Here is a 25944-nt window from a genome sequence, read left to right on the forward strand (position 1 = left end):
ACACCTGTAGAGGTCTTGCACAATAATTGTATTCATTCCACATAAAAAAAAAACATGGATGGAGGTATGTTGTGGGGTTTAAATGCTGATTTTGGTAACATAATGTTTTAAGATGATGTTGTTTTTAAATATGTGTGATTGACATTTAGAGCAGCAATAAGGCATTACTTTCAGTAGATGTGGATGAGCGAAAGTAATAAAGCTTCTTTTTAATTTATTTTATTTCTAATTATACTATCCGCCTAACAGTTAAATGTTAAGTTGAACTGAAATATTAATTTGGTTTTATTAGTTATTCGTTGGCTTTAATGAAAGCATGCACAAGAGCTGACTTCATAAATTGTGAGCTGATGGCCCAAGTTATCCCCACATGATTTGAGATTGTTCCAAAGATCCTCATTTGATGAAACTGAATGAATGACATTGTTTGTACAAATAAGTTAATATTGTAATATTAAATTAAATTAATAAAGTTAATATTGTATAAGTTGCTTATATGTTTATTGTACAAGAATCTCAATCTTATTAATTGAACATAATAACTGTTTTGTAATCCATATGTTTCTGTTTATTTTTATGTAACACATTTTCAATGCGGACCCTATCATGTGTTCTAGATTCAAGAAATGTTTGTATATTACTACTGGCCTGCTACAGATCTGCTGTAATACCTGATATGAAGGTCACTTACTCATGCTTTAATATTACGTCCACATTTTAGACTAATGATAATCTCATTAAATGAGAATGACACAAATGTCCCTATGAGAAGTATGTTGTGACGAAAGATGCTAAAAATGTTTCCCTTTTTAAATAGCCGTTCTTTTCTTTGAATTTGCACAAATTTACTTCCGGCATCTGTTCTGGGTTCTTACTGGCTACCTTTTCTTCATTATTTGGTCCAAGTCATCCATAAAACTGGTTTCATAATGAAGGAAATTAACCTGTTGGCACAATTGTATTTTTTCTCCATAAATTATATTAAATGACAACAGAGAAAGTCTTGGCACCAAACATTAGTCCAAATATAAAAATGTTACACAAGTGGTATTCGTCTCATAGAACTACTATGATTTTGAGTTTAAGAGGAACTAAATTTTATAATTTTGTGTCTGGGCTATTTGCTCTTTAAAACTATAAATGCCTGTTCTGTCACTTCTTTTCATTCTGACTATAAACCAGTTGAGTTAAATCTGATTTTCAAGCATGCAGCATGTGTTAAAATAAAAAATAATCCGTGCTACCCTGAACCTTTTCTTGCTTTCAAATCTGCTGGAAAGTGCAGTGCATAAACACTCTTTTAACATCACTTCCATCTTAGCTGGCTGTTCCACAATAATCAATTGGCAACACTAGCTGCAAACATCCTTTAATGTTCCACCGCTTTCTCTCGTGTGGCTATTTTTTTTAAAGTCCCATTCTATTATCCCCTTATCTCCCCTTTCTGTCTTGAAAATCTATCATACCCAGGTTGAACAGCAGTTGTACGGTTTAAAAAGGCAGGCAGATATGAGCGGTCATCTGTTCACTGATAAATGAACAGAAATGCCATGTAACAAGATGTCTGATTATTTTTATGTTATGAATGCTTTTCCAGTTCTGCTTTTGAACCACAAAGAGTGCTTGCAGGTGTGTTGTTTTGGTCCTGATATTCATCTTATCTCATGACAGGCGGAATAGGTTCTCTAACAAATCTTCAAGGAGAGCCGGCTTACTGGGGCTTCACCAGAGGGGGAGGGAATTATGGGAGAAAAATATTTGATTTGGGCTTCAAAACAGAGTAAAACATTTTTGATTTAAGGATCATTTCTTTAAAAAATGCCCTTGGTGACCTCTTTAAAGGGATAGTTCACACAAATTCACACAAATGCAGTCTTCATTTACTCAGCCTCTTGTCATTTCTTTCCCGTATCAACAAAGATATTTTGAAGAATGTTGGTAACTGCATTGGTTTTGTGTCCACACACAAGTGAATGGGGCCCAGAGCCGTACGGTTTCCAACTTTCTTCAAAATATCTTCTTTTGTGTTCAGCGGAGGAAAGTCATTAAGATTTGAAAGGACAAGAGGGTGAGTAGATAATGGCAGAATTTACATTTTTGGGTGAACTATTACTTTAAGTATAGCAACTATATAAAAGCAACCAATTGCATATATGCATTTCTTTTTTGTCAGTTTTATCAATTTATTACAAATAGAGAATTTGAAGCTACGTCACGCCGTGTTGAATAAAGGACCATCTTGGGAGGATGGCTGCTAGTACATTCAATGCAGTATTTCGTTTTTATAGTTTGATTAGTAAACATATTTTATATTATTATTAAAAATGTCAACAATCGTTGGGTAAATATTTTTATGTATTTTGAATATTTGTAAATATTTTGTATATATTTTTTATTAACAGCTTTCTTTATTTTCATTAACATCAGGTTCATCTTTTTTCAAACCCTATATCTCCTTGAAGCTTATATGTTATATGTTATATGTTATCTTTATCTTTTAATATAACAACATAGCATATTTTCAAAATGACTACTGAATAAGTCATTTTGCTTGTAATATACACATATTCTGAATTTTTTTTGTTTCATGTACTTGGAGCAACGATGAAATATTAAGGTCAAATGTACTAAAGATGGTTTAATATCTAGAATTTTCTCTACCATGTCCTGTACATTATTCAAGATATATATATATATACAAATATATATTCACATTTCCAATTGCAATGCAAAAACTTTGATTTATTTCTTTTTTTATTGTAAATATCTGGGATATGTTTGTTGTATTTATGCAGTCCAACTGGGTTTATATAGGTCTGCATAGGTCCGCAGTAACCAAATGATGCATGCAATTCTTGCAAATTCATTTTAATCAGAAATGATCTGCCTTTGTGTGAAATATTTTGTTTTCATAAAAAGTCAAAAGGCTCATCGGAAAACAGGGAAGTTAATGTCTGAATCAGCTGCAGTAGAATGTTGGTTAACATTTCTGTACAAAATGGCCTTAGAAGAGTTGCAGGCGACTGTGGTAATAATTCAAGTATTTATTCATGCGTTACATACACGTTTTATCACCGTTTACAGGCACTTAAGAAGTACTGCACGGTCAATGTGCATTATGCAAATACAGAGGGATCTATGCCGCACCGTGTATTCAGGTCACTTAGTAGATTACTATTAAAAACTCAGAGATGTCGAGTGTGCTTGTCATTTCATGCATTTAACCTTTAACCTTGTTATTCTATTTAAGCAGGAAAATATTTTTAAATGTATGTTGCTTGCTGTTGGGTTATCATTAGACAAATTAAAGTGTACCACAATTTGCATTTTGTTGTGAAATTAAAGGGCAGAGCAGCATATATATTCCTTCTGCATTCACATCCTAAATGTCCCTGGCATGGCAAATCATATTCAATATAGATGCAAGGTATGTGCCTGTATGTATTCTAAATCATCAGCAACCTTGAAGATGGGACATTTCTTTTATACCTAGTGGGTCTTATATAAGGCTTGAGATTACCTCTGCTGTGATTTAAAAAATGAGAAATGTAAACAGTCACATAAAGAATTGGAGGGAAAATAGCTTTTTTTGTGGCAGTGTGGGGGATAGCTTTTGTTCACGCTCATCAGCAAGACAGCAGAGCGCATTTTATTTTCTCTATTTGCATCCTCTGTGCCTCTTTCACCTAAAGCCCACAGACTGGTTGCAGCCCCCCAACAAGCCGTATCTAAGGGTGAGGGTGGATTGGAAAGAAAATGGAATCCGTCTCAAATCAACAATAAATGAAAACCCAAAACTTATTTGAGGACAAAGCTATGAATCATAGAGGCTGCTGTTCAAAGGCTGCAATTACGGTTAATGCAGTCGCAACATTCCGTGGTGGTCTTTTGAATGGTCATCATGACTAATACACGTAGTCGCATTTACATTTATTTAAAATTAATCAACGCTGTGCTTCATTGAACGGTCAGCGACCACTGCGCAATTATCATATACCATCTAATTTTCCAGGTCAAGAATAGCAATTTTCCGTTATTAGAAGTGTTTGATTATCGGTGTTTGTTTGTGTAAAGATTGTAATTGTTTGTGATCGCTTCATTCAGAAGCCTGTTAAGACGAAATGTATTTGAAAAACCCTCCACATTGCGTGTAAAATCTCTCCCATAGTGTGACTACAAATTTGTCAGGGATATTTTCACTGCGTGTTGAATCATTTGTTGCAGCAAATGATTGCAAAATTTAGCAAATTTACCCATAAAAATGACACAACCGTAGGGCTGCTCAATGATTAATCATGGTTAATCTCATCCAGAAAAAAGGTTCTTTACATAATATGTCTGCGTACTGTGCATATTCATTTTGTGTTTATAAACACAGGTACAGTATAAACTTGAAATAAAAAGATAAAATAAATAAAGCGGGTTTTTGAAGCCAAATTAATCTAGTAACGTACTGTATACTATCTGTGGAGTACTGTACTCTTATTTTTGACAGAGGAGGCTTTTAGAGGGTTTTGCATCTGAACTCTTCCAAATATATATGCAAATATTTTCCATTATATATACACATGTATGTGTTTATAAGTACAAAATTAATATGCACAATACGCAAACAAATATTACGTAAACACAAACTTTTATTTTAGGTGCGATTTCTTAAGATTGATCGTTGGACAGCCCTGTACTACTGGTCAATAGTCTAGGATAACTTACTCATTCTTTATTTATATCTCTTTTTCCATATTTTAGAATAATAGTTAACTCATCAAAACCATGGAATAACACAGTTATAAATGTTGGAATTAGGGCTGCACGATTAATTGAAAAAAGAAATCCGGTTGGAAGCCAGAGGGCGCTCTCACGCAGACACTCCAGTTCTTCACAGAAGAAGTTCCACACCTATAACCAGGAAATGCCGTCTTCCTATCAGCATCTGGCTTCTTTCTATCACTGTTTTCCAAGCCTCCTCAGGTATTTTCATGATATTAAAGTATATTTATAATATAAAAAAGTATAGAATATTTATAAAGCATATAGACGACTCAAACTCGCAATGCTTTTAGTTAGAGCAAAATTATACAAAATTACATATTACAAAATATGGCAAGTCCGATTAATCGTGCAGCCCTAATAGGATGTGTCTTGAAGCGTCCAAAATAAATGAATCTATGATCTTATTTAGCATCTTCTAAGTAGTCGCCTTTTGCTTGGAACCAGCAAAATCGTATACTTATCATCCAGCTTCTCAAGTCTTAACCTGGTAAACTTTTCAAACAGAATTAAAGGAATGTCCTGCTGGACTCTTATTGACTGCTTTTTATTTTTTATTTGGTCCAAGGAATCCATTTCAAAAATATAAAAAAATGTTTTATAAAAAGTTTACACAAAAACATTAAAGTGTACACCTTGAGATTGAAGATTCTAAAGATCATGAGGAACATTTTTGTCAAGTAATCCCTATGTTAATATGTAAAAAGTGTAAATAGCTACATAATTTGAAATATTAAATGAGATGCACTTTTTATTTCTTTTTTATTTCTTAATGTGGAGACTCTAAGTTTGCATAACTAGTACGCAAAATGTTACATTGAGAAAGGTTCTGTTACAGCTGGAATATTTTTTTTCAGTTACATGTACTCTATTGAGACATTTATTTGGCATTTTTGCAGTTTCTCTTTCAGTTGCCTTTACAAAGATGCACAAAAAATATATTCCATTAAAAAGGACTGAACTTAATGGCAATTTAGTGAATTACTGAATGGATCTTACAATCCCAACTTTTTCTCAGCAACAAAAAATGGATAAATCTGGATGTATAGACAGCGAATAGCTCCTATCCATGTAATCGTTCCTATTACTTTTGAGTAAATGTGGTTTGAGGTGTCCAACGATTCATACTGTATGTGCTTTAGAAAGTCATTCTACAACCTGACGGTCTATTGATATTAAACTGTCACAGAGTATGTGAAGGTTTATGAACACAGCACTAACCTTTAAAGTACAAAGAAAATGATTTCTATAACCACTGCCCAGCACTGGAAGGTCATAATATTTCTTCACTTACCCGAAATAATGGAGGCAAGTCGGAACTCATCAGAGAGATGCATTGGTTCATATGGAGAGGTCTCGTATAATTCTTCACCTTAAAAAGAACAGATGTAAAAAGAAATATTAGATATTGACAACATTGGGTGATTAACACAAGTTTATTGCGTCCTAGCCAGAAATCTGTGCATGTGACATAAAAGCTACAGACAAATTACTTGAATGTGGAATCCTGCTGCAGTGCATGGTTATGACTTTATTTGATATTTTATGAATGCATCTACACCTGATAAATGTTGTATGAGTCCTGCAGATATTCACACATGGTTCTTTAAAATTATTTCTTCAAATGTCCAGATTCACAAATTCTTCGCTGTTTCCAGATATACAGCTCAGCAGTCTTTTGCCTACAGTAGATTTGGACTGGCAAACAATCACAAATTAGCTCCCCGGTGCTGTGTTCCTTTGGCTGTGTCCAGAAAATCTGCTGTTTACTAATCCAGGCCTTCAGCCGTAGGCCATGGAGCGGTGCAACCAATCTGCTAAATGGTCTCAGCAGAGGCACAGCTATAACAATAAAAGCTATGACTTTAGACCTTCCACCACCCGATGAGATCCTATCAAATGAAGACTTTCTGGGTAACCAAGGGGACTGCTTTCTTTCATGGTCCAGCTCATTTCTAGCTTTATCATCCACAGAAAAGAAGTTTCTGTTGGAAGAGCACACAAGCTCTGGAAACATAAAGCCATGCTGAGATTCAATCTGACTAACATCAGGTCTCAATCTTAGAGGTCAGGCCTCCTAAAAAGACTAGCCACATGTGTATAGGATGCTGGCGGTTGGTTGGTGTTCTCTTAAGGCTTCTTAACTAGCGTAACCAGCATGACTTTTATGGTCAGCTACTGAACGTAGCTGCTTGTAAACCAGAATTTCTGCAAGTGAACGTCATGGCTTGTTGGCTTACCAGCACAGTCCATTTTTTTTGCACGATTTGAGCTAAATAAACTACATTTAGTAGTTTTCTACATTAGTACAAACATCTCATTGATATGAAATGTACACAGTTAGTCTTATCTACTTTGGTTCAAAGTACATTATATGGACAAAAGGATTGGGACGCCCACTTCTAATGAAAGGGTTTGACTACTGTAGTCATTTCTGTATGTGTAAATCTTAAAGGTACAGCATATAATGATATTCTTAAGAACTGTGTGCTTTAAAACAACATGTTGATCAAGGCACTTTTCTATTCCAACATGATGTAAAGTAATAATTAAAAATAAATGACCGATTTGGTCTATTGTGGAAGAACTTGAACTTGACTTGAAAATAAATGACCGATTTGGTCTATTGTGGAAGAACTTGACATGACTCATTTATAAAACTATCCGTAGGAACCTTACTAATAGTTTATGTGTGCCTGACAGCCAAAAATAGCATACGGCAAAAATATTCAGACTTATAAAACCTGAATGCAATATTCGCCTTAAAAATCACAGATCACCTGCAAGTGTGCGTACGTAATTCATCCTCGTCTCCGCCCTCTACACGCCCCTTTTTAACCATAAATAGTCAATGCAGAACACCTCATGAATGCTGATCTTTATATTAATAAGCCTGACATCTGCTTGTTAAGCCTCATGTCACACACCACTACATGAAGGTCATACCATTTACGGGTCCAACCACTATCAGATGCCATTGGAAAATAACCAAAGATGATATAAAACTGCTGAAACCCCCGATCCCATCCTTTATCTCCACAAAGAAATCACAAATGTCCACACGTGATTAACTGCACTTTACAAATTCATTTTTGTTATTAATAATAAAATCCCTCTGCCAAAATCACATCATTAATTAGTGGTATCCTTCACCTGAGATAACATTTGAAGACATAGGCTAAATGTAAAAGACGAATGTTTTATCATTCTGGTTTTGTTGTGAACACCATTATAGTAAGGACTGATGAGGAGGACATATACAGAGAAACGATTGAGAGAGCTTAATGGCTGTATTTCCAGACTTTGACATTTGATGATATATGCCCAGTATTTAATGAAAATGTATCCTATTTAGTAATTTATTTTCGCTGTGTTCTGCAGTTGTAATGGTATTTGATGCTGTCATGTATTCCACGCAGTACGGCCATCTCCTTATCATGCTCTCCCATAGTGTGATGTTGAGATGACGATGATTAAATATTTAAATTGAATTTTAATTTAAAGCGGCTATTCCCTGCGATCGCATTTTTCAACCTTTAGTTAGTGTGTAATATTGCTATTATAACATAAATAATACATCCAAAATCATAAAAAGTTCAGTGCCAAGCGAGTTATTGTCTTTAACAGAATTCCCTTTTTTAAGGACTACAGAAAACAGCTGGAATTGACTACAGTCCTGTACTTCCCGGGTACATGATGTCACTATTCTGAGTGCTTTTAATAACCTCCGCCCAAAGGAATACGCCATAAAATGGTCGAGGCTTTCCTTAGAGAAGAGGAAGAGCCGCTGGAGTAGTGCTCAGTTATCAGAGACTGTAAACATTTGACTGAGCTACTCGCTAAACTACTTTCACTTTCATCACAGTCCTACAGGTGGTCATAATAGTTCAGCTACACACATTCTAAGATAAGCAACGGTCAAAAAACAGCTTCCATGACTTTAACATCGGCTGTGAAAGCTGTTCTGTAATACACTGATATTGTGTGTATGTGCGCATGCTTTTGTCTAAAACACTTCTATGAAACGTCCTCTGAAGTCCTGCTTGCGGTCTCCTGGTCAATCTGCTTGTTTTATTATCCAACTTGGGTCCAATATAAAAAGGCAAATCTAACGCTTCTGTTATTAGTGACCGGTCTGACGCCATTTGGTCGGGTGTCATTTCCCTCACCATAGTGGAAAAAGCGCAATCTCTAACAAAGATTGACGTTTGCGTATGAACTAGCAGACCTCCGTTACACTTTGATCGATCCGCATGTTTTTAACTGATGAAGTGAAGTTGACGCTATTGTCACTGTTTATTGCTAAAAGCCAAAGTTTATGAACTTTTATGAAGTGTATCTTATAAAAGCAAAAGGATTCAATCAGGAGTATGAAATCATGTTAGAAGATGAGGGAAAGTATTCTAATTGTTGCAAATAATTGTGGTCCATTAATAAGTGACTGCTAGAAACAAGCTAGTGGCTTGCTGGACACTACTTCCGCATTTGTCCACAACACTGTTGTCATGCGGTTACTACGTCACTAAAGTTGGTAACGGAGAACGCGGATATGACGCCATTGACAGGCGACTGCACAGCCCCGTGTTTATGTTCAGAATGGCGATTTTCTCACGATTTAGTGTGCTTAGTGTGCATCTGTAGGATCAAATGCCCAGTGCCTCTCGGCGCATCACATTGTGACGCCAGGTGCACCCCTATCGTCCTGTGATGAACTTCTCAACATCATCAACCCCAGGCTGTGCCTTCTATTCCCAGCCCGCTGGTTTCAGAGGCCCTGTGGTCTCAGAGGCGGCTTTGTACGCACCCAAATGCACCCCTGGCTGGGCATTCTTCTAAGGGATCATCCTGGATCAAGAATTTATCTGCTATGTCACTGTAGCCCTCCGCTATCTGCCTTCCAGCTTTGTTGCTGTGTGGCCACCTTTATGTGCTTTTCCTCAACGTGTTAATCCTGCACACACAGCCTTAATCTCTGCCATGCCAGGCTCGCAGTGCATGCTTTAGGAAATTATTGTTGCAGCGGGAGCCAGTATAACATAAGTTGACACGTAAATCTACAGATAGAGGTGTTTGTCTGAGTTATATTCATGAAGTGTACCAGGCACGTATTTCCAGGTAGCATAAATTATAAGGCGTGCGTTATCTTAAAAACTTGATCCTCCTGAGAGCTTTTAGCAAGGCATTAGAACGCACAGATGCTGACATGATGAATGCAAATACAGCGGCTATTGGCTGGGAGTTACTCAAGTAAGCAGATTTAACAATTGCATCTCTCTAACGCGCATTGTCCTCGGTTCGTCCTTAGCGCTGTAAAAAATGCTGTCTATTAACACTAAGAGTTCAACAGATGGAGATCGCTGCCAAGGTGCCAAAATTAGATTTCAGTTTCACTTAATGCTGGAAGGTAAAGTCATACAAATGACCTACAGCATCAGGATTTGTTCTCAGTTTGTGACACTGATGAGGAGTTTTGCAGTGGTGTAGTCTACGTGATACGCCGTATATACCCCCTAGATAGGATCAAGGATTTATATATAGCCACTTAAAACGAGTGAGGATATGTTACAACACAGTTTTGTGTCAGAAAAGTGTGACGCACTGACTTTTGGACCATTGTTGCAACCAGGAGATATGAAACAAAAGGTACAGAAAATGATGCTACATGCTACGCTGTATGTGGAGTCCCCCTCTGTCGCGATAGCATACCGGGGGTCGAAATTGCTTACTCTGTTTACCGGTGTATTATACTTATATATACTGATAACTCACCCCCACGTATAAAACCACTGCCTAGTCTTTAATAAAATAAGCATGTTTGTTATCATTGGCATAACTGTAAGGCGATTGGCATATTTAATTGTATCTAACTAGCCAACTTTACAAAGGTTAGTTTGTGTGTTAAATCAATAAAGGAGGGAGAAAGGGAAAGAAAACTTATACTACATTGTTCAAAATTGTTTTAGATGATAAGAGATGAGAACTCCTGGCCAGCCTAGTGGAAGTCAGGCAAGAGACACTGCCAGCATTCTATAAGATCAACGGGTGCTTGATAAAACTTCACAAATGTTCATTGTTGATTATTATAGTTAACTATCAATGTCAATAATCGGCAAAACTTGCACTTATAAGTGTCACCCACAGGGACGTTATTCTTGGGGGTGCTAAGGGGGTGCTTAATAGTTTAGAGGGGGGGCTAATACAATTATTAAATTAATAAATTCCTTAGCTAGACGACATGGAATTTTGCCATTTAAATACAGAAAAGCATCTGTTAGCCTACATTTCTCCATGGGTGCACTTAGTAGCTAATAGTTAGTGTTAATTAATTATGTTTTTTTACATTTTAGAAAAAGCCTTCATTATATGCTGTGTGTTTTTTTAAAACACCATGCAATGTGTAAAATAGCCTAACCTACAAAACAAACGTATTTATGAACAGATAGAAAAAAAAGCATATCCACAATTACAAGGTTCGAGTCCTTTCACTAGGGGTCCTTCACTAGCCTAATTATTCCTTCTTACAAAAAGAAAACAATGCTTTTTTCTGTATTGAAATAGAATTTGCAATAAAACACGCTTATTTCAGACCACGACATGTTCCCAGACTAATCAGAATGTTGAATATATTCACAATTGGCCCGAATTCCATATAGCCTTGTTGTTTTTCAATTCTGTAACTGTAATGTAAATTCAGATAGCACCCGCTCAGGCAGGTATAACAGTCCGCTTTATGATCTGAGAAGTGATGGGGAAAAAGTAGTCAGGAGGCGGATTCGCCTGCGATGATCAGAAGTTAACATTCGCTTTACTCTCTACGCCACGGAAGACGTCAGCCTCAGAAAAACCAACAAGTCCCTCCAGCTTTCATTGACTATTGAAATCTTGCTCGCAAAAAATCTTTCATAATGCTCTTGATAGAGGCATACTCTATGAATTTGTGAGTGTTGTGGTGCTCATGGGTTGTCGATCTGGGTCATGAGTAGGTTTGGGGGATCAGAGTATATTCAATACAAAAAACTAGACTACACCACTGAAGTTTAGGAATCGTGCCTAAGGACACCTTTCATTTTTAAGAATAAGAATAAGGATTGTGAATAGATCTCATAAAAGTAAATGTTGCGAATAGTATGTGTCAATAGCTGAGCAGTAACTTTTAGTGACAAATCGCTGTGAAGAAACGGGACAATTACGTCATGACATTACGTCTCAAACCCTTTGCTAGTAACTATCCCAAAATTTTCTATGAAATTTTTTTAAGTTTAAAAAGATCTATTGTTTATAGCATGTGCATGGTATTTTGGAATTTATAAAATATATATATAATAAATAAATATTTAAAATCTTTAAACTTTAATACTTAAAAAATACAGATTTTTTTTATTTAAACAACATATTTTGAATCCATTTCCAAATTTAGATATCGTCTTATTTGCATATCTAAAAACATTTTTAGGAAAACTTGTAATGCAGAATTTATTGTAATAATGTTATAATTTTTTTGGTATAGTGTCATGACAATATATATACATAAAAAATACTGTATATACTACAATGTAATGAATTAAATATGTGATTTATATGTCCCCAGCACAGCTACTTCTGAAATGGTTGTCAATGGCGATAGATGTGATTCCCGTCCAGGTCCCGTATTCACAAAACAACTTAATCGGTAAAGTAGCTCCTAACTTGCCGATTTAGGAGAAACTCTTAAAAATAATGTCCATGTCAGTCCTAATTTAAGGACTCCTAAATGTTTTGCGGTAAGAGTATTTCACAAAGCGTTTTAGCGCTAAAACATTTTAGAAGGATTTCATGACAATGAGCTTAACCATAAAGACTACTAATATCTGCTAACTGTTTATGAGATGCAGACATGCAAAATGCAGACAATTAGCTGAATATATACTTTATATGAACAGTAGTTTATTTGCAAAATCAGATAACTATTTTTTTAATATTTCAAAATTCATGTTTTAATTGTGTTATCATGTGTTTCTTGTGTTTTTTTGTGTTTGTTTGCTGGCTTTGAGATCACTTAATAAAAATCCCAACTGTAGTTTGATTTATATTATTTGGAATGTACAATGAAAACATGATATTTGAAAATAAAAAGTTAAAAATTAAAATAAAAAGTTATTTGTTTGTCCAAATGAACTCTTCACTTGTATATTTAGTAGTTTAGCATATTTTTATCATTTTAATTTGAATATGGCACCAAATCTATTTAAATGTTCATGTTTATTTTAAGATCTTAATGTAAGTATGTCAGCATAATACGTCATTCTATAATATTTATAAGATTAAATGACTGACAGAGACCCATCCTCTATCAGCCAATCACTGTGGGCTTAGTCAGTAAACTTGCTGACATAATCCATAGCAACAAAATCAACACAATCTTTTCTCTTAGCTCAAGATTTCTTTCTGCTCCTTAGTGAAAGTTGCTCTCACCAGTGTTGTGAATAAGTTTTAAGAAGAAACTCTCAACTAAAAACTTTTACTGCGGGTTAGGAGAGCTCTTAGTGGTAAGATAAAATGTTTTGTGAAAACGGGCCCAGATGGTGTAATTACTGCATCTGCAAGCAGGGAGTAACTGGGCCATACCAACCAGCTCAACCCTGATCTCACGGAGAAAACAAACAAAAATGTGTTCCCATATTCTATACCTGTGTTATCTACATTGCAAAAAAGAAGAGATTTGAGTTTTCATGGTATCTGAGCTGAATATTCAGTTCGGCTTGGATGGCTACATTCCGTCAGATGAGAGTCAAAAAGCAACCGAGCCAACCTGATCAATTGTGCCATTTGGTCTCACACTGTCTTTGTGTCCCAAATTTTAATTACCTCGCACAATAAACTTGGCATAATTTCTAATTAACCTCTCCTTCATAAAATGCACTCTGTGCTTTTCTCTTGCAAGCAGGGGCCTTTGTTGGGGAAACATCTTCAATAGCATATTTCAGATTCTCCAAGGGAACCCAGCTTTCAGATAAAGAATGCCCCCATCTCAGAGTATCAACTGCTTCTGTCTTCTCAGAAGAGGCGGAGATGTAACGGCATTTCCATTCGTCAGCCAATTTCTCCTCTGTGTTATTACTCCGCTTGTAGTATATTTGAACTGCAAAGATGTCTAGAAATAATATTTATATTCAGGAACTCCAAAAACATTGATGTTACAGCAGACCATGAGGGACTGTTCTCACAAAACAAGGCTCGAAGTAGCACCTACTTTGGCGATTTAGGACAACTTTAGGACTCCTATATTTTTGCTCTAAGAATATTTCTCAAAGCATTTGAGCACGAAGATCAGCTTACATGTGTGAAATCTCAGGGGCAGTCAAGGGGACTAAAAAAGTCACTATACGAGCAAATCACAACAATCCTTAAATGACTGTAACACCAGCAATCTTGAATATTAACATTTTATAAACATTTTATAACAATGCGCTTATAAACGTCTTCACTGTGAGCAGCGATTATCCTAGTCTGTTTATTTGAATGCTGCTTAAACCTCCTAACTGTTTACAAGATGAAGACAGAAAGTGAACTGGGGTGTCACTATACAGATATTGTCAGTAACTGTAATATATTACAAAACATGATTACCGATATTATGTTAATTTTACACTTATAATAATTCGACACTCATTTGAAGTTTTGCCTTCAGAGCCACAATAGTTACAAACTCTCTCTTATGCTTGTACTTTATTGCTTGAAAATCTTATACTTAATTCTTATAAGATATCAAGTATGTTCTATATACTGAGATTTAACGGCCAAAAGAAGACAAAATAAACTACATAATGAATGAATTTCACTAATAGCATAAAAACCTTTAAAATCAATTTGTGATATATTGCTAGCATTAATTATTATGGCCATGATAACCGCAAGAATGAAAACAATAATACTGTGACAGCCCTAAGCTGAATATAGTGACATCTTTTAAAATCGTTATTTGGCAACATGAAACCATACTCTACAATATTTCTATGATTCAATGACTGACAGAGACCCGTCCCCTGTCAGCCAATCACTGCGGGCTTAGTTAGTAAGCTTGCTGACATCATCCATATCAACCAGGTCAACCTAGCCGTTTCTCATAGATTTTTTTATATTCCTTAGTGGAAGTTGCTCTCAGCATCTTCGTAAACAGACTTTAACAGGTAATTCTTGACTAAAACCTTTTACTGCTGTTAAGATAAAACATTTTGTAAATGTGGACCCTGATGCCTAATACCTGCACTGTTCCTAAATAAACTACAGACGGTGATGTGCTCACTTTCTAAATATACATTGGCAAAACACGTAACTTATTATAAGTCACATAACTCCATTATATGACCACTTAAGGGGAAGCAAAAGCTGTAACCGCCTTTAGGAAAATGTTTGCCCGCTACTCTATGATTTTCTAAAAAGAGTCCATTAGTCTGAGCCATTACCGAGAAGTACCAGAGCCTGATTGAATAAAACATTCAAAGCTTTTCAAAGCGTACAATGAATAATTATTGTCTGTACATGAACCGCAGTTAGATTTTATGCAAAATAGAAAGTTATTTAGGTTGACTTGGTATTTATGGACTGACCACAGTTGCATTATCAGGTGGGTGTAGACAGTGATAGAGGTCTGTCTGTCTCACACCTCTGGTCTTGGCTCTGCGTTATAAGAATTATTCTTATTCTCATCAAAACCGGTTTAGTCCGGCTGAACACTTTTTTTCTCCTGCCACCCCCAGATATGAACCAAACCAGTCAGCACTAATCAAAGCAGCAAGAACGCTGTGCACAACCGGGACTTTGGGGTTGCTTTTGAAATTGCTTTCTTCTTAGGAAATCACAACATTCCTGTTTCCTTGCGGACATCTTGTTATTTCGGTTTACTTGAGAAAACAAGCTGTATGCTTAATTTATTCACTTACTGAATAATCAGTGACATCATTTAGTCAAAAGCTGTTTTTTTAAATAATGAGGGTTTTAACAATTGACCTTAATGCAGATAACATATTGCACGGGTTTGAATTTTCAAGTAAGCTGGGAACCTCGAGTTCAGATAAAATATAGTTACAGTATGATTTATTATGAAAATAACTCCAAAGAGTCTAGGGACAATTATCTTATTTTCATGAGGAATGTAGGACTTGCATTTCCCCCATGTTGTGCCTGGCGTGAATCAAAGGATGCAATTTGCAAACAAAGAACAATTGGATGCTACCTCGCCTCGGTGGACGAAAGTAAATCTCTGTTGTGGAGTCTAAGCATGTTCATTAATCCACAAATACCAAATGATTTGGCAGCGAAGGGCTCAGATTCGCTTCGCAATTTGTCAGGTGCACAATAGCTAATGAATTCGGCCCTTTTACCATTCTCATATCTACACGCTTGTTTAATTAAAGCTTTGAGAGAAGCTGGACCACACTGATGTTTGATTAAACATGCTGTTTAAAACAGCCACCGATCTCGGGCTATCTACCATACTTTGCTAATTTCCTCTGATCAATTTAGCCGCAAAATGTTTCGTTGGGTTAATGCTAATCTATAGATAAACTGTAGGAATGTAATTAGAAGTGAATCACGCTTGTCTGTGAATGTTTTTGACTCAATGATTCATGGTGGTGAAATGAGGTCGATGATCATTCATGGAGCATGTTGCTCAAATTAGCGCTTAAATGGGACATTAGGAAAATATGTCAATATGAATTTCTCATGATTAAGCGATGAAGTGGAATGCAGTGGCATATTTCCAATTGTTATACAACTCTCTAAAATACTTACTTACGGTTCTTACTGTAAATGTTCAAAGGTCAAATATATTAACAAGATGCGCCACATTCATTACAATAAATGGAGATGGCAATGCTCAATATGGCCCCTAAAGCCCCGACTTCTAGTTACGATCCAATCGGTAATCGTATTTAGTGAGGCGCTCGCCAGGCTGTGCGCATGCGCTGTAGCGACCTCGAAAAGGGTGATTTTTAACGCAATTTAAGCTAGCAAAGCAAAGTTATGGCACACTCAATATCAGGTTTAACTATTAATTGGAAATATGTTATTTATGCGATTTTCAAAATATCCGCCTTCCACCATTCAAAGAGAAAGGACTGTTGACTTGCTATGGCGTAAATAACTGCCACATTTACATTTATCAGATGCTTTTATTCAAAGCGACTTACAAATGATGAAAACAATGGAAGCAATTGGAACATACCACAGTGTCACGGTTTGGGGGGAGGTAGAACCCAATTGCGGGCAGACACAGGACGAAACGAGATGGTAGGGGTTAACAGGGATTTTATTAAACAATAAACAAGACTAAACAAACAGGCAAAACAAAAACCCACGATGGGGGAAAACCATACAGGGAAATATATACTTAACAATAAACAAGGACACTGACTTACTACACTAAAACTGAAACACTTGAAACAAACACTAAACTGACACTTACTATACCGGGGAACAGGAACAAGGTAACAAGACTTTATGGACAAACTCTGAAGGGCAGGAACATCAACAGGTAAGACGTAAAGGAACAACTTACAATGAACGCGCACAAGACAATGAAACGTGAGGACTCTTATAGGGAAGATAACAAGAGGGAAGAGGTGCAAGGGATTACAATCAAGGAAAGCTAATCAACACAAACTAGGGAACAGGAGGGTAGGAACGATGACGAGACAAGAGAGAGATGAAATCGTCTCTCTCCCACATGAAACAGAGGATTCTGTATGATTCCACCTCTAAACCAAGAAATACCTGACAAGGAGAGGTGGAACCATGACAGAACCCCCGCCTTAAGGAGCAGCAACCTGATGCTCCTCAAAGGCACGAACAAGACAAGACAGACTGAGACAAAGACAAGATCAAACAAAACATGGAAAACAAGAATAGGGGCAGACAGGCAAGGACAATGAGTGGATTAGGGTGGGACAATAAAAATAACAGACAAGGGAGGGGGGGTGGAGGCAAACAAGAACACATCGGGGGAAGTCCAGAAGGGGCAGGGCTGGGAGGGGAAGTCCTAGCCCTGGGGAACGCGCCAGAGCGCGGAGCCCCAGGGGGCTTGACAGGGCTGGGCGCCGGCTGATGGGCCGGCTGGACAGGGCTGGGCGCCGGCTGACGGGCCGGCTGGACAGGGCTGGGCGCCGGCTGACGGGCCGGCTGGACAGGGCTGGGCGCCGGCTGACGGGCCGGCTGGACAGGGCTGGGCGCCGGCTGACGGGCCGGCTGGACAGGGCTGGGCGCCGGCTGACGGGCCGGCTGGACAGGGCTGGGCGCCGGCTGACGGGCCGGCTGGACAGGGCTGGGCGCCGGCTGACGGGCCGGCTGGACAGGGCTGGGCGCCGGCTGACGGGCCGGCTGGACAGGGCTGGGCGCCGGCTGACGGGCCGGCTGGACAGGGCTGGGCGCCGGCTGACGGGCCGGCTGGACAGGGCTTGACTTCGGCGGCGGCTGGGCAGCCGGGCTTGACGGCGGCGGCTGGGCAGCCGGGCTTGACGGCGGCGGCTGGGCAGCCGGGCTTGACGGCGGCGGCTGGGCAGCCGGGCTTGACGGCGGCGGCTGGGCAGCCGGGCTTGACGGCGGCGGCTGGGCAGCCGGGCTTGACGGCGGCGGCTGGGCAGCCGGGCTTGGTTCCGGCTCCTGGGCAGCCGGGCTTGGTTCCGGCTCCTGGGCAGCCGGGCTTGGTTCCGGCTCCTGGGCAGCCGGGCTTGGTTCCGGCTCCTGGGCAGCCGGGCTTGGTTCCGGCTCCTGGGCAGCCGGGCTTGGTTCCGGCTCCTGGGCAGCCGGGCTTGGTTCCGGCTCCTGGGCAGCCGGCCTTGGTTCCGGCTCCTGGGCAGCCGGCCTTGGTTCCGGCTCCTGGACCGGGCTTGGTTCCGGCTCCTGGGAGGAATCTGCGGCCGAGCTGGACGCTCGGACCTTCACCTCCCCACGGCGCCCCCCCAAAAAATATTTGGGGTTTGACACCCCTGGACTCGGGACCACCGGACTCGGGACCACCGGACTCGGGACCACCGGACTCGGGACCACCGGACTCGGGACCACCGGACTCGGGACCACCGGACTCGGGACCACCGGACTCGGGACCACACGTCGCCTCTTCTTTCTCCCCCGCTTGCCAGCAGAACTGGTGGGCGGTGGAGTGGCTACAGATGTTGGGGTGAGACCTACGAACCCGATGTGTAGGGCATGACCCTCGGGACCCGAGGCTAGCCCCGCGGAAGAATCCACTCTGGACCACTCACGATCCAGCAGGGTCTGGACAGTGTCCGTGAAGCTCTGGGACTTCAGCTGGCGCATCTCAGCGGGTCCTAGGGGCTCATCGAGGCAACTATTAAAAATTGCCTTTAACTCCGCCTCGTTGAACCCCGAGGACCGCGCTGCAGCCAGGAAGTCCAAGGCAAAATCCGTCAAGAACCTTCCCCGCTGCCGGAGGCCAAACAAAACGTGGGCTTGGTGGCCTCTTGTGGCAGCGATCTCCCGTTCTTCCATTCTGCCTGCTGGGTTCTTCGTTGGCGCGTTCATTCTGTCACGGTTTGGGGGGAGGTAGAACCCAATTGCGGGCAGACACAGGACGAAACGAGATGGTAGGGGTTAACAGGGATTTTATTAAACAATAAACAAGACTAAACAAACAGGCAAAACAAAAACCCACGATGGGGGAAAACCATACAGGGAAATATATACTTAACAATAAACAAGGACACTGACTTACTACACTAAAACTGAAACACTTGAAACAAACACTAAACTGACACTTACTATACCGGGGAACAGGAACAAGGTAACAAGACTTTATGGACAAACTCTGAAGGGCAGGAACATCAACAGGTAAGACGTAAAGGAACAACTTACAATGAACGCGCACAAGACAATGAAACATGAGGACTCTTATAGGGAAGATAACAAGAGGGAACAGGTGCAAGGGATTACAATCAAGGAAAGCTAATCAACACAAACTAGGGAACAGGAGGGTAGGAACGATGACGAGACAAGAGAGAGATGAAATCGTCTCTCTCCCACATGAAACAGAGGATTCTGTATGATTCCACCTCTAAACCAAGAAATACCTGACAAGGAGAGGTGGAACCATGACACCACAGTATACAAAGACTTTGCTATGTTTAATGTATCACTGTCTTTTTTTTTCTCATGCCTGGTTAGAGTTTGTTACATGTAATTAATATTTATAAATGTTCTTCGGGTGTTTCTTTTAGACAATATAAGGTTCTTCTATGGCATTGTGAAGCACCTTTATTTTTCAGAGTGTACATAAGGCAAATGTGCACAGATAGGTTGTGCATAGTAAGATCAGGGACGGATGTTAACTACGGAACATTTTATATCTAAAATAACAAAACGTCCATGTGACTGATTATATAAAAAAATTGTCATTGGTTATTTATTGTGCATGATGAAGAGTTTGGTTCCAAAATGAGAATTTTTACAAAAATCAGGTTTTTTGTATTGTCATTCCAATTCATTTCAGTCAAACTGCAGTTGGTTTGTATTTATAATAAATACAAAAAATACAACTAACTTACACTATAAAACACTATAAAAACATGATAACTTGATAAAAAACATGATTTTGGGAAAAAAATGTAAGACGAAGTTATCTCATTTTTGATCCAAACTCCAAAGGTAAACCATGTGCTTACAAGACATCTTTTCATAGTAGAATTCCATCAAACTACTGCAATACAACAATCTAATTTCACACTGCTTGTCAAATATATATAAAACTGTAGATAAATACAGATTTTAACCTTTACCATTGCGTTATATTAATCCATCTTAAAAGATTGTGGTTTTGCTTCTTAGTTATTTTCAGTTTTCACGCTATAACCACAACTGTTCAATAATGTGATTGCATACTGTAGGTTGATGTAATAAATGTAATTGAGTTTAGTGTTAAATAGGTACAGTAGCTTGAGGCTTTGTTATCTCAGGGGTGTATTCGGAGTTGCTTTATTTAAATCTTAAAGTTGCCGGGTTCAAACTCTGGTATAATCTTGTAATTAACATGGACGGCTATAATAACATTTGCGTAAGCCCAGGTGGGGGTCATAGGCTGCCGATCTCACTGTAATTACATAATTGCCCTCCGTGTTCTCTGACAGAGATACAGGCTTAATACATATAATATATACAATAAAATGAAGCCATTTAGAGTGTGTTACGTCATTTGTGCATTTTACATTGTTCCTTTTATTCATACTTGCTTTGTGTAATGTTCGATAAGTGCAGTTAATGCTTGGGCGTATAACTAGATTTGTACACTAAATACATTAACAAGGAAGTGCAGCATAAATGTGCAGTGCTTCTCTCCAAAAAAGAACAAATATGCTTAATTACTCTCAATTATTTGATAATAACGGCATCCATTATCTTTCCATTAGCACAAACCAGTCATTAAACTTTGAAATACTTGCCTAAATGTTTCTTCTTAATGCATTCATTAGCATTCCTCTAAATTTATTGACAATAACAGTACAAACACGACCCAGCTAAAATTGGGCAAAAATGACAAAGGAATTTGTCATTTGTAACGAGTCAAAAGTGTAGATTTTGGTTCGGCGGGCAACTCAGGTCATTTAATATTTATAAAATGTAAGAAAAATACTAATTTTGTGCTACATAACCGCAAACTATAAATTAGGGGTTTGCATGAACAAAAATCATCAATTATCAATTAATGTACATGGTAACAATAGAACAAACCCAAAACCAATGAAATTAGTGTTAGTTAGTTCCATGCATATCAAAACATCATGCTACGAGACATAGAACTTCATTTAAATAATGCGTAGCACAACCAGGCTTGTGTTTGTAAAACCGGAGCAGACGTCCTAGAATCCTTGTTGGCCGAGCATCTGTCAATGATTTCCCTCAATGCCACAACATACCTGTCTGTGTCATGGATCAGACCGAATATTGGCTATGCTGAGAGGGCTTTGACACTGCCAGAGGGAACGAGGTGAAGGGGTTTTGCTCCAACAGAGCGTTGAGCTCCAGCATCCCGCCTGCATTGGCAAACCCTCAAATGGTCTGCAGTCTCCAGGCTGACTTTACCGCTACCATTTTCTTTATTGGTCACTCATTTTTTCTACCTGCCAGTCACTTGTGCTGGACTTTTGAAATGAGGTGGCAAAGTCACCTCAGTAAAAAATTTTGTTATAAATTTGTGTTTACATTTAAATTTAGGCATTTGGCAGACGCGACTTACATTGCTTTATCCTATACATTTTACATAGGTATTTGCAATCCCCTGGGATCAAACCCACAACCTTGCTCTTACCACTGAGCTACAGGAAAGCTCTAGTTCTAGTTTTATTTTCACAGGCTATATAACATGCTAATGGATCAGCATTGGTTTTATATCACTAAAATCAACAAATCAATACTGAAATATCTCATATGACCTCCATTTAGTGTTGTACATGTCGTACTTCATAATATATGTGACCCTGGAACACATCAAAACCAGTCATACGGGTCAATTTTTTGAAAGTGTACATCTGAAAATATAACAAATAAGTGTTCCTTTGATGTATGGTTTGTTAGGATAGGGAAATATTTGGCCAAGATATAACCCTTTGAAAATCCGGAAACTGTGGGTGCCAAAAATCCAAATATTGAGAAATTTGCCATAAAACTTGTTAATCAGAGTCACTGCAGCAGGGCATTTTTGTTTTAATGCACTCTAACCACTGTAATGACGTTGTGGAGATTATATGAACCCGAAAACGGAAATTATAGACTTTAAATAGATGCTAAACTTGAGTGGGTTATTCCCAAAGAACGGACAGCAGCGAGCGAAGTAAATATATATTTCCGACCATTTTTGTTTGCAATTTTGTTGTATCCACTCACAAAAAGAAAGTATTGATTAATTTACGTTATAGGCCTTAATATCTTCATGGAACATGATCTTTGCTAAGTATCCAAATTTTGTATAATTTTTGACCCATACATGTCTTGTTGGCTATTGCTACACATATTCAAATATTGTTTTGTTCTCCAGGGTCACATTAGTCTTCTTTTATTTTTCTATTCTAAAAGATTTTCTTATCAGAGAACGAAATGTCTCTGCCCTCCTATTACACTCAGTCCTCAGAAACATTATCAAAAATGTACCCAAGCTGTCACTGGGGCGGTACCCTTTCAAAAATAAACCTTTACACCTAAATAGTACATATACATAGTACATCAACAGTACTAGTTTGGTTATAAAACCACCATTTATTTTAATCTTAATTTGAATAATTTTTTGATTGTATATTAATTGTTTTAAATTAAATTAAAACCACTCAACAGTTATTGATAAAGGTACCTCATAGGTACTTATCGGTACCAAAAGTATACATATCTCAAAAAGCTACATATACTGTGACCTAGGGACAGCTTGGAGACGTTTTTTGACCAATTTTTTCTACACTGCACCCTGCCTCCCATTCTTTATTTCTAAACATTCTGTAGACACCCCACAACAGCGTGACCTGATTTGACCCGGTTCTGTTTTGTTTCATGGAGGCCTATTCCTCTCAAACTAGAAAATCCATGCCACCCAATTCAAACACAATGACAGCAAGATAAAGCCGGGATAGAGCTGCTCTTAGTTTGGGTGATTATTGGGTGCGCCTGTTGAACCGGGCTGATTGTGTGCCTTCAGTGGATTTGATCGAGTTCTGTCAAGGTTGCAATCATTGCTACACGGTCTCTTTCCATCACTTGAGAGCAACGTGCACTTTTCTGAAGCTCGCCACAAAAAATAGTTGCGCTGGGATTGAGGAGCGAAATCACAAGAAAACATTTTAACAAGGGCGGGTGCTGCCAGTGTCCAAAGTAGGACACGAAACTGGGTCAAACCATTTTAAAGTCATGTAGGGACATCAACAGAGGAATTCTGTTTGTGTGGGCATTGGTTGTAGTTCTCTAATTGTTAAAGCCCTGAATCTGCCACACGTCACGCCAATCTATGATAACGCTCAGGTCCCATCGTTTATCATTATTGGTTAAAATGTGTCATTTGAGTGGAATTAACTTTCCCCAGTGTCTGATCTGTTTATGCGCGGCTTCTGATGAAAAGAAGCTAGACGTTTTTTTATTTTCCCCTTACCTCAGCAGGCAGTAAGCAAGCCCAGCAGTTCACAATGCCTCATTGAAATGCCAGGCTTGAGAGGACCCATTGCTTTAAAAGCGCTCTCTGATTACTCGCATCAATAGGACGCTATTTGTTGTGGCTCCAGCGGCAACTGCCAAAGCAGATGGGTTATAATTCAGAGCGATTTGCACTGCTTAAATCCTATAATGATTCCCCAAAACTCCCAAAGGCAAACAAGAACCATCTTAAAAGTCAGAGCGTTGACATGATGGACTGACTGGAAAGGGAAGCAGGTCATGGTTAACACACAAGCAAAGCTAATTGTTACCGCAACACACTAACAAAAGCAACCAATTTTTTTTTCCGGACCAACCTTAACTAAATTACAGTTCTAAGTAAAAAGCAAATGATCAATTATGTGATGTTTGTTAGAGATACTGATATTCGCATTACATCCTTTGTCTTCCATTGGCCGGTCAAGCATAAAGTCCCTCTTTAAACTAACATCTTTGGTTGAGCTGGTGTTTCTTCGTCTTATCATGTTGTTCAAACAAACCAAACCCTTGTGAGAATTAACCATGCTTTTACTTCACTTTCTATGATTTATTGGTTTAACACATATCTAATCTATAATATAATATAACGTAATCTTATAAAGGAAGCATCATATTCTTGTATTGAAGTGTATGATTGTCACTTAATTTCAATTATATTTATTGTAAAGATAAAGTAATAAAAATGCTAATCAATCAGACGAACCATGCCAACAGGACAATTTTACAGTAGTAACACCATGGATATTCTTTATCATGGGAACTATTTACCTTTTTTTAGGAAACTTGAATTGGCAAAGTGTATCAACGACACCTTTAAAGGGATAGTGCACCCAAAAATGCTGTCATCATTTACTCATCCTCTGGTCAAACCTGTTTGACAGTATGCAGAACACAATACAAGATATTTTGAAGAATGATGGTAACTGAACGACGGGACCCATTGGCTTCCATTGGTTGTCCACATCATAGAAGTGAATGGGTACCGCCACAGGGTGTCCTGTTACCGACATTCTTCAAAATATCAAAGAAAGTCATACAGGTTTGAAATGGCAAGAGGGTTTGTAAACAATGACAGAATTTTCATTTTTGGGGGAACTATCCCTTAATCTCGGGATCTCAAAGAATGTGACGGCCGTACCTTCATTGAGTCCCATATGGATGCTCCAGTAGCTTTGGAGACACTGGAGCTCCCTCTTCATGCCCCTCTTGCAACGGCAGTCGTACAGCGGGCTGTCCTGCAGCACCTCAAGGGCGGCCTGACACTCCCTGTTGGCCAGCATGGTAGTCCGGTCACGACCCACCAGGCACTGGCGCATGATACGGAAGCGAGAGCTGCACTGTGAGTTCTGGTTGCACATCTCGCTGGCCCTCAGGCAGTCCATGGGGGCTCTCCAGCTGTGTGTTCCCAGCCCTGACAAGGCAGAATGGCTGGCCGTCGAAAGAACCACCTTATCTGTGAGAAAGGGCGTTAGAGTCCGTTTAAGAGTCCGTGGTAAAGAATCGTACGTAATAACTTAACGAATGCATACTGAAACCTACTGAATGTGTACCTATAGTGAGGAATTAAGTGAGATTTTATACTATATATCAATGATTCACAACAAGAGGGCCCAGAATACATCCAAGGCGACCTCAAGATGACTCATATTTTGCATTGACATGCATAAACAATAAAATATATTTATTATTTTTAGGCTTTATTATAATAAAAGTTATTAGCTCTAAAATATTTTTGGGTAGATATTTTGAGTGGAAGTGGACCTTTGAATATTGTTGAATACAGTGGGAAGCCTTAGAGTAAAAAAGGTCGAGAACCCGTGCTGTTTAATGTATTTGGTCATTTTTTATTGCATTTTTCTTCTGTACGTATAAGATTTCACTTTCATTTTATAATGCACCGATAAAAGGCTGTCACATGCAATTCCGTTATGCTTGCACAAAGCTTCATCATTCAATTCTACATATAGCATAGATATGTACTACTAATTGTACATCTGAAGCCTTACAACAGGTACA

The 25944-nt window shown here is 38.7% G+C and overlaps 1 protein-coding gene across 1 annotated transcript in view; it reads right to left on the reverse strand.

The window, feature by feature from the left end:
* Positions 1 to 25944, reverse strand: part of gfra2b (GDNF family receptor alpha 2b) — a 54342-nt gene that overhangs the window by 26655 nt on the left and 1743 nt on the right. The window contains exons 2-3 of the mRNA XM_056735768.1: positions 25067 to 25381; positions 6065 to 6142 (exon numbers count right to left, since the gene is read on the reverse strand). Coding sequence (XP_056591746.1) covers positions 6065 to 6142; positions 25067 to 25381 — 393 coding nt within the window. The remainder of the gene's footprint in view (positions 1 to 6064; positions 6143 to 25066; positions 25382 to 25944) is intronic.

Source organism: Triplophysa dalaica, chromosome 22, assembly GCF_015846415.1.
Source record: "Triplophysa dalaica isolate WHDGS20190420 chromosome 22, ASM1584641v1, whole genome shotgun sequence".
NCBI lineage: Eukaryota > Metazoa > Chordata > Actinopteri > Cypriniformes > Nemacheilidae > Triplophysa > Triplophysa dalaica.